Source organism: Chanodichthys erythropterus, chromosome 15, assembly GCF_024489055.1.
Source record: "Chanodichthys erythropterus isolate Z2021 chromosome 15, ASM2448905v1, whole genome shotgun sequence".
Classification (NCBI taxonomy): domain Eukaryota; kingdom Metazoa; phylum Chordata; class Actinopteri; order Cypriniformes; family Xenocyprididae; genus Chanodichthys; species Chanodichthys erythropterus.
In genome coordinates this window covers 35,325,061-35,339,408 of record NC_090235.1, presented here as the reverse complement: position 1 = coordinate 35,339,408, position 14,348 = coordinate 35,325,061, and the positions used below count along the sequence as shown (strand labels likewise).

At 34.4% G+C, this 14,348-nt stretch overlaps 1 protein-coding gene across 1 annotated transcript in view; it reads right to left on the bottom strand.

Moving 5' to 3' along the window:
• Window positions 1-14,348, bottom strand: part of ptprua (protein tyrosine phosphatase receptor type Ua) — a 320,172-nt gene that overhangs the window by 84,202 nt on the left and 221,622 nt on the right. The window contains exon 9 of the mRNA XM_067411023.1: window positions 6,678-6,787. Coding sequence (XP_067267124.1) covers window positions 6,678-6,787 — 110 coding nt within the window. The remainder of the gene's footprint in view (window positions 1-6,677; window positions 6,788-14,348) is intronic.

Here is a 14,348-nt window from a genome sequence, read left to right as displayed (position 1 = left end):
TTAATAGACATATTTAAAGTTGTTTATTTAAATCCTGTTTTTAAATGTAGTTTAATAAAACAATAAAACAATAACGTTTAAAAATCTTTTTTGAATGTATAAATAAATAGACAAATTTGAAATGGGATATTTAATTCATTTTTTAAAACGTAGATCAATAAAACAATAAAAAGTTCATTAGTAAATCATTTTAAATGCGCATTTAAATCGCTTTTTTAAAAAGAATTTGGCAAATGCGTTTCTTTCTCTATTTACCAATTGCTTTTCTTTGTCGGTTTGCCAAATGCTTTTCTTTATCCATTTGTCAATCGAGTGGTAAAATGCCATTGGACAGTACACACGTGGGAGCAACCAATCAACTTTCGCCTCAATTTGAAAAGCCAATCCTCTCTCACTTGTAACACTCACTGTCATTGGACAGTTAGTACGGTGACCGGGAGGGGACATGTTCGGTTCATTTAGTTTTGTCGTGGCCACAACATATAAACTCGTGGCCACAAGATATTAATTCGTGGGAATGTGATAATAAGTTGTGGCCACAAGATCATTTTGTCGAGGTAACGACATCCTTATGTCGTGGCCTCGAGATCATATGTTGAGGGAACGACATAATTTCTCATGGCCACGAGTTGTGTAAACAACCTGCGCTACCATAGCACATAGCAACCTGGAATTATCACAAATGGACAATACCATAATAATATTTCTAATTAAGAATGAAAAATAATTATATATATATTATATATATATATATATATATATATATATATATATATATATATATATATATATATAGGCCTATATATAAATAATATTCCCGTAAATGATCTCCTTGTAAAATTCCCGTGCGCCTACAGAAATAAAATAAAATCATAAATAAAGCTTTCATAGGTTATATACAAATAATAAACAAAATATTCTAAAATAGTAACACATTTTTAAAACTTAAACTCTGAATTAATTCGAATGCTGTCACAGGCACGAGGGGCTACAAGAGAAAACAGACCGGTGGGGATAAAAAATATCCCCCCTGGTTGATGCTACTCCACAAACCACCAAGAGCATATAAAATACCAAAAATAAAAATCTTTTTTTAAAACATCGCAAAATAAAACGCTGCGTTTATATAGAACTGTCTCTTTACCACCACAACAAATGGGACACTTTTCAGACGCGCATTCCGACAAGTCAAACAAGCGCGGAAAAGGTGCCGGTGACAACGAGTGAGCTTCAGCTGAACAACAGTGAACTGCGGTCGGATGATGTTAGTAAGAAAAATAAACACTCAGAAAAATGAACACGACTGTCCAATCAGCCGTTATACTGTGCTCGTGGCGCGCACTCAAGAATTGCATGAGCAAATGCGCCGGCGCGCGCTGCATAATTACTTTATTATAGCATAAATAAAGCGCAAAAGAAACTATGAGCAATGGCTTTCGGTGTTCTGTTGTAAGTTAAGTCATGAAATTACCACACATGCGATTAAAGCTGCCTCAAAACTGTGCATGCATGTATTTGTTGACATGGTTTTAAAGCTATTGTTATCCAATTTGTTGGCCTTTAAAAGTCTTAAAAATGCACATATGTACACCAGGGAAATCTAAATTTTCTCGGGGGAGCATGCCCCTGTACCCCCCTAGTAAACTACATTTTCTGACCTCGGTAAATTATGAAACTCTGTGTACAGCACAGCTTATATTCTATCTAATGAAATCTGAGGTAAACGTGTATAAATAAATGGGACCAAACGCGATTGAATGTAAAGGGTTGTGTCTCGTTATTCTATTAATAACTACCGATTGATTTTGCATTTCTATCATAGCTATATAAATATCTAAGCTATATCTAATACTTCAAATCTCAAAGTTAAATCAGAATTTTTTTGTAAAAATGTTTCTGTAACAGCTGCCAAAAATAGTATATAGCTCCACTGTGGTTTTTAAAAAAAAAAAAAAAAAAAAAAACTTTTCAAAACATCCACCTCCTACGTTTTTTTAACAAATCGCACCCTGAATATACAGATGTAACTAATAATATAAAAATATTAAATAAAAAATAAACGATAAGTGAATGGATTTAAAAGAATGCTGTCTGCAACATCGCGCGCAATACAATATAATATGCACTATGTTAATATAATAATTTCTTAATTCCGTTCTTTTTCTTAATTAAAAATATTATTATGGTATTGTCCATTTGTGATAATTCCAGGTTGCTATGGTTGCACAGGTTGTTTACACATTTAACTCGTGGCCATGAGAACAATATATCGTTCCCTCAACATATGATCTCGAGGCCACGACTTTACATGGCGTGGCCACGACATAAGGATGTCGTTACCTCGACAAAACGATCTCGTGGCCGTTCCCACGAATTAATCTTTGGCCACGGCATATTATCACGTTCACACGAGTTTATGTTGTGGCCACGACAAAACTAAATGAACCGAACATGTCCCCTCCCGGTCACCGTACTAACTGTCCAATGACAGTGAGTGTTACAAGTGAGAGAGGATTGGCTCTTCAAATTGAGGCGAAAGTTGATTGGTTGCTCCCACGTGTGTACTGTCCAATGGCATTTTACCACTCGATTGACAAATGGATAAAGAAAAGCATTTGGCAAACCGACAAAGAAAAGCAATTGGTAAATAGAGAAAGAAAAGCATTTGCCAAATTCTTTTTAAAAAAGCGATTTAAATGCGCATTTAAAATGATTTACTAATGAACTTTTTATTGTTTTATTGATCTACGTTTTAAAAAATGAATTAAATATCCCATTTCAAATTTGTCTATTTATTTATACATTCAAAAAAGATTTTTAAAATTTATTGTTTTATTGTTTTATTAAACTACATTTAAAAACAGGAATTAAATAAACAACTTTAAATATGTCTATTAATTTGCCCATATAAAAAGTGAATCATTTATATACATTTTTATGTTTGAATTATTAAATTAATTAATTGATTCTTCTTTTTATTTTTAAGTGGCACCCCTGGTCCTCCATAAAAATATGCATGAAACACCCATATTTTAGCACTACTCAGTCATACCTCAGATTTGAAATTATGGTTTTCATTACAAACTGTTTGAAAAATCTGTTGAAACTACTCCACTACCGCCCTCACTTTGGAATGCAATTTATATTGCTTAATTAATGCAAAAAATATTGCAAAAGTACTCACAAGAAAGCTTGAAAAATGTTTACCCTTTCTAGGTACTTCAGGGCAAAGATATGAAGTACTGTGGTTACATTAGACATATATTACACATCAAAGAATTAAAAACAACTACTTTGTAGTGTTAAAAGAATAACAGAGAAACTTCATTATCCCTCTCAAGATCCTTCAGTTTAAAATGCCCCTATTATGCCTTTTTAAAGGTTCCTACTATTGTTTTGAGAGTCTCCTACAACAGATTTATATGCATGCAAGGTCAAAAAACTTTTGTTTTCTCATAATACACATTTCATTTTACCTCAGTTCTCTATTATTTGTAAACGATTCATTAGAAGCAGTTCAAAGAATCAGTCTCTCTAAACCCCTCCTTTCTGTAAGCCTACATAGAGTGCCCCAGGGATGACGCGTTTTTTTTAGGCAAAACCCGGAAGCGAGTTAGCATTTTAGGACTTCCGGTTCCAACGCCGTAAAGTCTATGGGTTTTTTGAATGGGTTTTTGCTAAATCGCCTGAAGTAAGGTCTGTGGTTAACAAAGCCTCTAAATACTTTCACGTTTTGATCTATGACATAAAACACACCAGTTATAACCCACTTGTGATTTTTTTAAACTTTTACTGTGTCTTAAAATCGGCGGTTGCTAACAAATTGCTAAAAGGGACTGCTTCCTTCGGCGGGGACTTAGACGTCATCATGACAAACAGGACATTTGGACAGCATTTCTCATTAAAAAGTGGACAGTATTCATACACAGCGCAGATCATAAACAGTGAGCATGTTTTTAAATAGAGTTGTTTTCTAAATAAAGTTTGAGGACGCTTGGTGGTGACGACGTTGATGTGCTGTAGTCCGTTTATAGCCTACTGTTAGCCTTTTAAATCTGAGGACTTTATTTAGGCTTCAAAATCTATAAATGTTGTGTTAACTTGTAAAGATTATCTTGATAGACAAATCGTGTAAGTGTCATAACCCTTTGTTAAACACAGAGCTTATTTTCTGCGATTTTCCAAAAGTCTATGGGAAAAATGAATAGGCTTTCAGTCGAGGGAACCCATGCGCCGCTAACTTCCGGGTTGGCCTACAAAAACGCGTCATCCCTGGGGCACTCTATTGCTCTGATTGGTCACATGGCCCAATCCTTTGTGATTGGTCTACTGCGCGCACTGTGCATCCATTGCCGTAACTGAATGACAGCTATAAATTCACAAGACATTGTATACAATGTATAGACAGAAAAGATAGCATCGATTTGACCGTATCAATTCGAGCCCAAGTCCGACAATGGAACATCTGAAGTAGTCGCTCAACCAGAAGCCGATTTACAATCACGAGTGGAGTACAACGTTTCTATATGGAAAGTGTCAGAAATAACTGTTATACTTTATGTAGGTGCACCTGTGGGAACTGAATCAGAATGCTAAGCGAAGCTGAAAACTTCTAACATAAGATAAACATTTAGGCTAGATGTGTACACAGACTTTTCCATCATAACTATTAATAAAGTAAAAAAAAAATGGCTATACCATTACAATGGGTGTTTACTGTTTACAGAGATAATACTTCAACTAACTAGCACAAACTAGCATCTCAACATCCCATTACACTCTATTCTAATAATAAAAACGAAGAGGAAGAAAACAGTTTGTTTTAACATTATGTAAGCAAACCGGGCCCACAACTATGTTGTAAACTCTCACGTTAGCCGAGTACAAACGTGAATAGCTGATAATGCATTACACTTTGTAAACAAAAGTTGTGCTCCATCCTTGACCATTATTCCAAGTAAGTTAATAAGACAGACAAGCTGCATTAATTGACACATTTTTAGACAATATTGGACCCACATCTGAATAGCAGAACTAGCCGGTTAGCAGGAGACATACAGACTAGGGTGTACGTTATAGAACATAACATACAAAACTACAAATTTTGAACAATCGCTAGAAAATATGAACATCAATTATTAATCATACTTACAGGTTGAGATTCAGAGGAGCAAGCAGGTCCAAATAAACTGGGCATTGATCCATATTTTAAGACCAAGCATTTTGTGAATCGTGCATTTAACTCCCCGAGGTTTGAAAAGCAGTTGTCAGTAAAATGACGGGAACGCAACAAAAGTATGTACTGCTGTGGTATTGTTGAAAAAAAAATAGATTTTCCCTGGGTTTGCACGTGTAATAAGTGGGCGGGCAATATGCTAATGGCATCACAACGAAACGGATTGGTTTGTCGTTTTACAAACGATTCATTTAATTGACTCAGAGTCGACTCTTACTTTTGAGATACAATAACTTTATATACGGTGCACTTTCAGATTTAAAACTTTGCAGGATGTTTTCATTCACTTAGAATGTTACACCCTACATGAAAGGTATTTTTCAAAAATCCATAATATGCTCTATTTTGCAATTACTTTATTAAAATGCTGGTGCAGCAAATCAACCACTGAGAAATCATTACCAAATTCATAAACTGTCCATCAACTAATAGCGCGGTGAACATAAAGCTACAGATGTCACTCCCAAACGAGCGTTGAGTGTAAGCAGACGCTTACATGTGTATATGCTGACAGCTGAGGTAATTGAAGTGGGCCGAAGCAGTGAAATATTACCAGATTAAAGCACTTAAACACAATTGCCCTATCCGACAGTCTCTGAAAGGCAAAAAAGCAATTATGTTTGTTCCTTGACTAATTGAAGCCTGGAGAATGAACTACAGCATGATTAGAATAAGAACACCTAGACTCTGTGAAGGGTGGAGAGAGTTTACACACACTAATGACTCTCTGACTTGGAAGGAGTATGAGGGATAAAAACAAACCCTGAATGAAACAAACGAGGAAATGGATCGCGCTCCTGTTGGTGAAACCAATGTGATCACATGAGAATTTGTATGCATTTGTACATAAAGTGTGGTTCTACCACACATACGATTAATTGGTGCATAAATATCTTACATCTCTAAATACATAACAACAATATGTCCATATTGCATATTTCAGCATCTATCCAAATGTACGGAGAAAAAAAAAAAAAAAAAAACGTTTTGTCCTTGTACGTTAAACGTATATACAATGAGACCAGGCTGCTGAATATTTAGCCATTCCCCTGAAAGAATATTTATCCTGCAGAGTAAACGAAGCTTGTGCCACCTTCAATTTGAACATAATTCTGCATAATATTCTGTAAAAAGTAATCTTTTTAAAAAATATGCTCATTTTTTCACAAGGGTAGTAAAGGGTAAGTTTTGATGATATAAATAAATATATTTGAGCTGCCTCTGTATTGCATTTAATATGTAAATGCAATTATTTCATTGTACAAATGTCACCTCAGATGCAATGTAAAGGCTAAATATTAATTTGATATACACCGGGTTATAATAACAATTATTTAGTTTTACATTTTATCTACAACCTGACACACTTTTGTTAATTATTACTTGGTCTAATTTTAAAATAGATGTTTTCTTTTACAATTCTTTCTAAATGATACACTACCTCATACTGTGTGATCAGACCATTGGGCTCCAAAGGCTCCTCCCACTTCAGAAAGATCATATCATCCAATGGGGTGAAGGTTAAAGATTCAGGTGCAATTCCTCCTGGGACTGCAGGAAAGGAAAGAAAACAATCAGAGTACAATCAGATCCATCTTACTAAACACAGAGTATCAGCCATAGCTTAGATGAAGTTCGAGATGCAACAGGTGGAGGCAAAAACGACACCTCTACAGACTAGAGGGGATGAAACAGAGGTTAGAAGGACAGTTTGATGTTCTAGAACCCCACAGACCCATCTCATATATGAGTGCAGCAGTAGAGGGCACAACAGACGATTTGTCTTCTTTACCATCACATGTTATGGAAGAAAATAGTGCAGATTGCAATAAATAAATGAGAGAGAGAGAGATTGATGCTAGACTCATTGTTTGAGAGAGAGAAAGGGATCTAACTTTCATCCAGACCAAAGTCATTCAACATGTCTACAGGCTGAAGTCATCTCATTAGGACTCAGTGAGTATGAAAGTTGAGAAAACTTATGCAATAGTGAGTGTTATGTTAGAACTACTGCAGAATTGGTTCCATTAAAAAAAAAAAAAAAAAGATCCGAACAGCAATTATGGGCCCAAGCATACAACACAAATTTGATATACATTTGTTATAGTTGTTTGTTCTGTGGTACATTGCAATTGTGATTGCTGCATAAATGCACCAATGCCAGCAATTTGGAAATAAAATATTGAATATGCCACATTAGGGTTCTGTGCTTCCTGTGTAATGTGAAGACTTTACCCCACATAGCGTAAACAAATTGGCTCACAGACAAACACAATTCATGGTATGATTGCAATTAAGGACAGATTGTCTATTCGTTTAACTCTTTTCCACAGATAACAATATACACTGCTAATGGAATCATAAGAATCAAGTCAGTTTGTGCTTGTTCTAAACAAAAGGACTGATCTTAAAAAAATAATAGCACTTTCTAATTAATAATAATAATAATAATAATAATTATTATTATTATTATTATATACCAGGTGATAACCCTAAACCTAACCTTTAAGTTAAAGTTAAAGTCTATGTAGTTACCTTAAACAGTACTTTCTTGACAGTGTGTATATTTTATTTGTGTGTAATGTAAAATAAAAGCGCAACCAGAAAAAAAAAAAAAAAAAGTTGACAAAACAACAAAATAATTAGAAATAGGCTTATCACCTTTTAAGAGAAGAAAAAGCCCTCTTCATATATTTTGCTGTTGATACTGAAGGTTGTACATCCAATAAAACTATGTATATGGTACAGTGGCAAGAAAAAGTATGTGAACCAATTGCAGAATCTGTGAAAATGTGAATAATTTTAATAAAATAAGAGAGATCATACAAAATGCATGTTATTTTTTGTTTAGTACTGTCCTGAGTAAGATATTTTACATAAAAGATGTTTGCATTTAGTTCACAACACAAAACAATAGCTGAATTTATTAAAATGGCCCCATTCATAAGTATGTGAACCATTGATTCTTAATACTGTGTGTGGTTACCTGAATGATCCACGACTGTTTTTATGTTTTGTGATGGTTGTTCATGAGTCTCTTGTTTGTCCTGAGCAGTTAAACTGAGCTCTGTTCTTCAGAAAAATCCTTCAGGTCTTGCAGATTCTTCAGTTTCCAAGCATTTTTTGCATATTTGAACCCTTTACAGCAGTGACTGAATGATTTTGAGATCCATCTTTTCACACTGAGGACAATTGAGGGACTCAAACTCAACTATTAAAAAAGGTTCAAACATTCATTGATGCTCCACAAGGAAACACAATGCATTAAAAGCTACCTAAAACATTTGAATTCAAATATCAAGGTACAATGTACTTAATTTTTCTTCTGGGAAACATGCAAGTATCTTCTGTTGCTTCCGAAGGACAGTACTAAATGAAAAACAATGATATTTAAACATCCTGTTCAAAAGTTTTCACCCCCGACTCTTAATGCATTGAGTTTCTTATGGAGCATCAGTGAATGTTTGAACCTTTTTTTAATAGTTGTGTTTGAGTCCCTCAGTTGTCCTCAGTATGTAAACACGGATATCAAAATCATTCAGTCACTGCTGGAAAGGGTTCAACTATGCTTGAAAACTGAAGAATCTGCAGGACCCAGAGGATTTTTCTGAAGAACAGAGCTCAGTTTAACTGCTCAGGACAAACAAGAGACTCATGAACAACCATCACAAAACAAACAAACAGTCATAGATCATCCACATAGATCATCCACACACAGTATTGAGAATCATGGTCCACATACTTACGAATGGGGTTATTTTAATAAATTCACCTATTGTTTTGTCTTGTGAACTAAATGTAAACATCTTTTATGTAAAATATCTTACTCAGGACAGTACTAAACAAAAAATAACATGAATTTTGTATGATCTCTCTTATTAAAATTATTCACATTTTCACAGATTCTGCAAGTGGTTCACATACTTTTTCTTGCTACTGTATATATGTTTAATAACTATATTGTTTGTGGCAAACTTAATGTGTTTTGTGCTTTTAATTATTGGCTGCAGAGATCATGAAACTGCTGAAATTCAAGTGACAAACCAAACACTCAAACAAAAAAATTGTGAATTTCCCAATTCAGTTAACAAGCTTGCATATTGTTGAGCATGCAGTTCATTTTAGGGACATTTCATTATGTATAGTAAACAATTTTGGTACTGTGGTCAAAATTTCTTTAAGGGTTAGTTCATTTATTGAACTTTACAAAATTATCCCATGATTTACCCTCAAGCCATCCTAGGTGTATATGACTATCTTCTTTCAGAAGAACACAATCGGAGATATTTTTTAAAATATCCTTAGACCTCCAAGGTTTATAATGGATGTGAATGGGGGCCCGCATTTTTGAAAAAAAAAAACAAAAAAACAAAAAAAAAAAACATTCATCCATAATCAAAGTAATCCAGTGGGTTAATAAATGCCTTTTGAAGCAAACTGATGCATTTTTGTAAGAAAAATATCCCTATTTAAAACTTTATAAATTCAAATAACTAGCTTCCGGCGGACGACCGTATGCATACTGCACAAGTTGATTTGGGCGGAAGAGCAACCTTTGACCCGAACACAATGACGAACGAGAGCAAAACAAAACACCGGTCATGAATTAGAAGTTTAAAACAATATATTTTAAAGAGAAATGTCGGAGGATTTTAATATAAGAGAAGAGGAGCTTGAGTTTGTTGCCCAGCCCTATTTGTTTGAACCACGAGAGACGTCTAAGCTTACAATACTCGTATATCCTGCATCATACATCGCGTCAGGGGTTACTCATTTGCCGCAAGTCGATTTGCACAGTATGTGTACGGTCGTCCACCGAAAGCTGCTTATTTGAATTAATAAAGTTTTAAATATGGATATTATTTCTTACAAAAACACATCACTTTGCTTCAAAAGGCCTTTATTAACCAACTGGAGTTGTATGAATTACTTTTTTTTTTTTTTTTTTTAATTGCATTTATTTTTATTTATTTTTTTCAAAATGCGGGCCCCCATTCACTTCCATTATAAACCTTGGAGGACTATGGATATTTTTAAATATATCTCCAATTGTGTTTGTCTGAAAGAAGATAGTCATATACACCTAGGATGGCTTGAGGGTGAGTAAATCATGTGATAATTTAAAGCTGCTGTCCGCGATTTTAGGCCCTCTAGTGGTTAATAAACAGAACTGCACGCGTCTTGCGGAGGAACATTCTAGCTGGAGCTACTTTTCTCCGTGTATGTCTATGGCGAGTCATGTAGTTACTGTGATACTCTGCGGTGAGTCCTACCAGTCTGGTCTGAAATAGTCCGAATATAAACACTTATTATAAGTGCACCATAATGATTCAGGATAAAAAAAAAAAAAAAAAAAAAAAAACAGTTTGGAAAATGGATTCATGTTGTATATTCTTATTATATAATTTTTGTACATTTTTAACACAAAAAAAGTTGTGGACTGCAGTTTTAAATTTTTGGGTGAACTATCCCTTCAAGAACCGTCATGACTGTCTTTTGAAACATTACTATGTGGTGAGATTAAGTAAACACAGACTAGTAAAAATGAGTAGTCATCCAAAACATTTAGGAATCTAATAAAAAATCTTCAAATTCCATGCATTTCCCATCACTATGCAGATGCCTGAAAAGGCTGAAAAGCAGCCGAGAGTTTTAGTATCCCTCCATGCTTCTCATTTCTCATTAACTGTCTCTTTCAGCAAGCATGCTGACTACCAGTGATTTAACATTACTTGCAGAATTAATTCTTTCATTAACTTCAGTTCTTGATGTTGTTTCCAATTAACCAAACACATCAAACACAAACAAGCTCTATCAGTGTACAAAACTTATGAATAAACCAAAAGAAAATGATAAATGGAGAGCATTCATTATGAGCTGTGTTCATTTTCAGATGGGGAGGTTTTCACTTGACCTCTGAGAGTTTCATCTTAATGCATTTGCATGAGAATGCACCTCCTGCAAAAATGTGCTGCCTGACACACAATGTAAATAAAAATGCAAAAATAAGCAGGAATCTTTATTCCATTTTGCTGGTGGCCTTTTCTTATTAATTTTTCACATACTTCCATTTAAAAGTATGATCTTCCATTTAATTATGCTGAAGCGTGGTATTCTGTGAGTCAATATTTGTGTTGTTGCTATAATTGGGCTTTGAGCACTGCGGGCAAACTGGGCCCTGGTGCGGTCGCCACATCATAATTGCTCAGATAAATACATGCATTTGCAAAGATGGATGAGTTATGGCTACTGACCCGTGCAAAATAAATAAATAAATAATAAACAAACCTCTGGGTAAATGAAAGTTTAATCAAACTTAGAAAGTTTCTGAACAACATGGAGATAAGTAGTGTAATTAAGTGATTCTTCGTCAGAATTTAAAAGACTGCATTATGCATTGAGCTGTTTAGGAGTTTGCTCTAAAGAAAACTGTTCTTTAACGCTAATGGATAAAATGCTTTATGAATTTACAAAACAGTCCTTGAAGTGAAAATGATGGTGCTTTCAATCAAGTCAATAATATCTTATTAAAACCTTTATGAATGTTGCTGTGCAAGGTCTGTTAATTCAGTGCCTGATTTTATCATATTAATGTCCCCCCATATGCTAAATGGTGGTTTTCATATTTAAAATGTCTGAATTATTGATTATGTAACTTAAATTACACAAAACACTTAATAAATAAGCAATAAATCAGAGGAAGTTGCAAAGATTATTCCCAATTGTGATGTATATCCAACTGAAACCAAACCATTGTCAATCCCAAGGCGTCAAAAACTGAAAAAAGAATTGTCAAGCACCTTCAGTGTCATTATTGTGACCCTTTGGTGTCGCTTTATTGATAAACAAACAACTCCTTGCTTTTAATGAGAAACCTTTAGTGTCGATACACAGACATGAGAGGAATGGGAATTTTATCATTGTGGAGTTATATATTGGGGTATTTGTCATTATAACATACAGTTGCAAGATTAAGTATGTGAACCACTTGCAGAATCTGTGAAAATGTGCAAAAAAATGCATGTTATTTCTTTTTATTTAATACTGTCCTGAGTAAGATATTCTGCATAAAGTATGTTTACATATAATCCATAAGACAAAAAATAGCTGAATTTATTAAGTTTGTGAACCAACCATCTTAATACTGTGTGTCATTACCTGGATGATTTTTGTTGTTGTTGTCGTTGTTGTGTGATGGTTGTTCATGAGTCCCTTGTTTATTCTGAGCAGATAAACTGAGCTCTGTTCTTCAGAAAAAATCTCCAGGTCCCACAAATTCTTTAGTTTTTCCACCATCTTTTGCATATTTAAACACTTTACAACAGTGACTGAATGATTTTGAGATCCATCTTTTCACATGGAGGACAACTGAGGGACTCAAACACAACTATTAAAAAAGGTTCAAACATTCACTGATGCTTCAGAGGGAAACACGATAGATTAAGAGTCGAGGGGTGAAAACTTTTGAACAGGATGAAGAGGTCCAAATTTTTCTCATTTCACTTGAATATCTTCCCCTTTTTTTTTTTTTTTAGTACTGCCCTTCGGAAGCAACAGAAGATACTTGCATGTTTCCTGGAAGACAAATTAAATACAATTTTCCTTGACCTTCAAATTCCAAATGTTTTCACCCCCCCATCTATTAATGCATCATGTTTTTTTTTGTTTTTTTCCTAGAGCATCAGTGAATGTTTGAACCTTTTTTAAAAGTTGAGTTTGAGTCCCTCAATTGTCCTCAGTGTGAAAAGGATCTCAAAATCATTCAGTCACTGCTGTAAAGGGTTCAAATATGCAAAAAATGCTGGAAAACTGAAGAATCTGCAGGACCTGGAGATTTTTTGCTGAAGAACAGAGCTCAATTTAACTGCTCAGGATAAACAAGAGACTCATGAACAACCATCACAAAACAAACAAACAAACAAAAAACAGTCGTAGATCATCCAGGTAACACAGTATTAAGAATCAATGGTTCACATACTTATGAATGGGGTTATTTTAATAAATTCAGCTATTTTTTATTTATTTTTTTTTGTCTTGTGAATTATATGATAACATATTTTATGTAAAATGTCTTACTCAGGACAGTACTAAATAAAAAAAAATAACATGCATTTTGTATTATCTCCCTTATTTTGTTAAAATTATTAACATTTTCAAAGATTCAAGTGGTTCACATACTTATATGTTGGGTTATGATTGTCAATTTAATCAGCCACAACAATTTTATTTACGTTACACTAGACTTAACCCAACCCAACCCAACCCCTACCCCTAAACCTAATCATTTGTTAATATAAAACAATTTAAAACACAGGATATAACAGGTAGATGCAACTAAAGCCAAAAATATATCCAAGGTTACAAATATTCCTAGTATTCCAAGGTCAAATGATTGCTTTGTGTGAGGAACAGACCTAAAGGCAATCACTGCATCCACCGTAACACTTAAATCACAAACACATTCAAAAACTGCCACCTTAAGAAGCATTAAGGTGCGGTCACACTTCCATTCAAACGCATGCAAATGTGTCAGACCGGAAACGCAAGCTTGTGCGAAAAATTTCGCATTTCGCTGTGTTTCAAAGTTCAAGTTTGGTGAACTCTGACCTGTGAATTCGCATCACGTGAAGATGTGCGACCAGTAGAAGATCGATTCGTCACGGCATGACCTCTTGGCTGAATTAAAAGAATTATATTTTTGCAGTAAAGTCGAGTAGGTTCTGTATTTTTACATTTTAAATGTATTACTTTAAGTTATGTGTTGAATTCATGTTTATAAAAAAGACGCTGTAGACCGCGACGTCATATCATGACCGTTACAGCATCCGAAGAAATTTTGCACGTTCAAAGTCTAGTGTGACCGCGGCTTTACACTACCTTTGATTGTGACATACTAGTGGATTTAAAGTGTTTTGTGACTGTTTGCATCATGCTAAAGTTTAGATTTATCTTTTGAATGAGATATGACATTTTGGTAACACTTTACAATAATGTTTCATTAGTTAACATTATTTAATTACTTATGTCAAAGCTGCAGTCCATAAGTTTTGCCTCTGTTTGAAACATGCAATTGCAGTTATTTGCGGAATTATCATCTTTCCGTGGGTTGTGC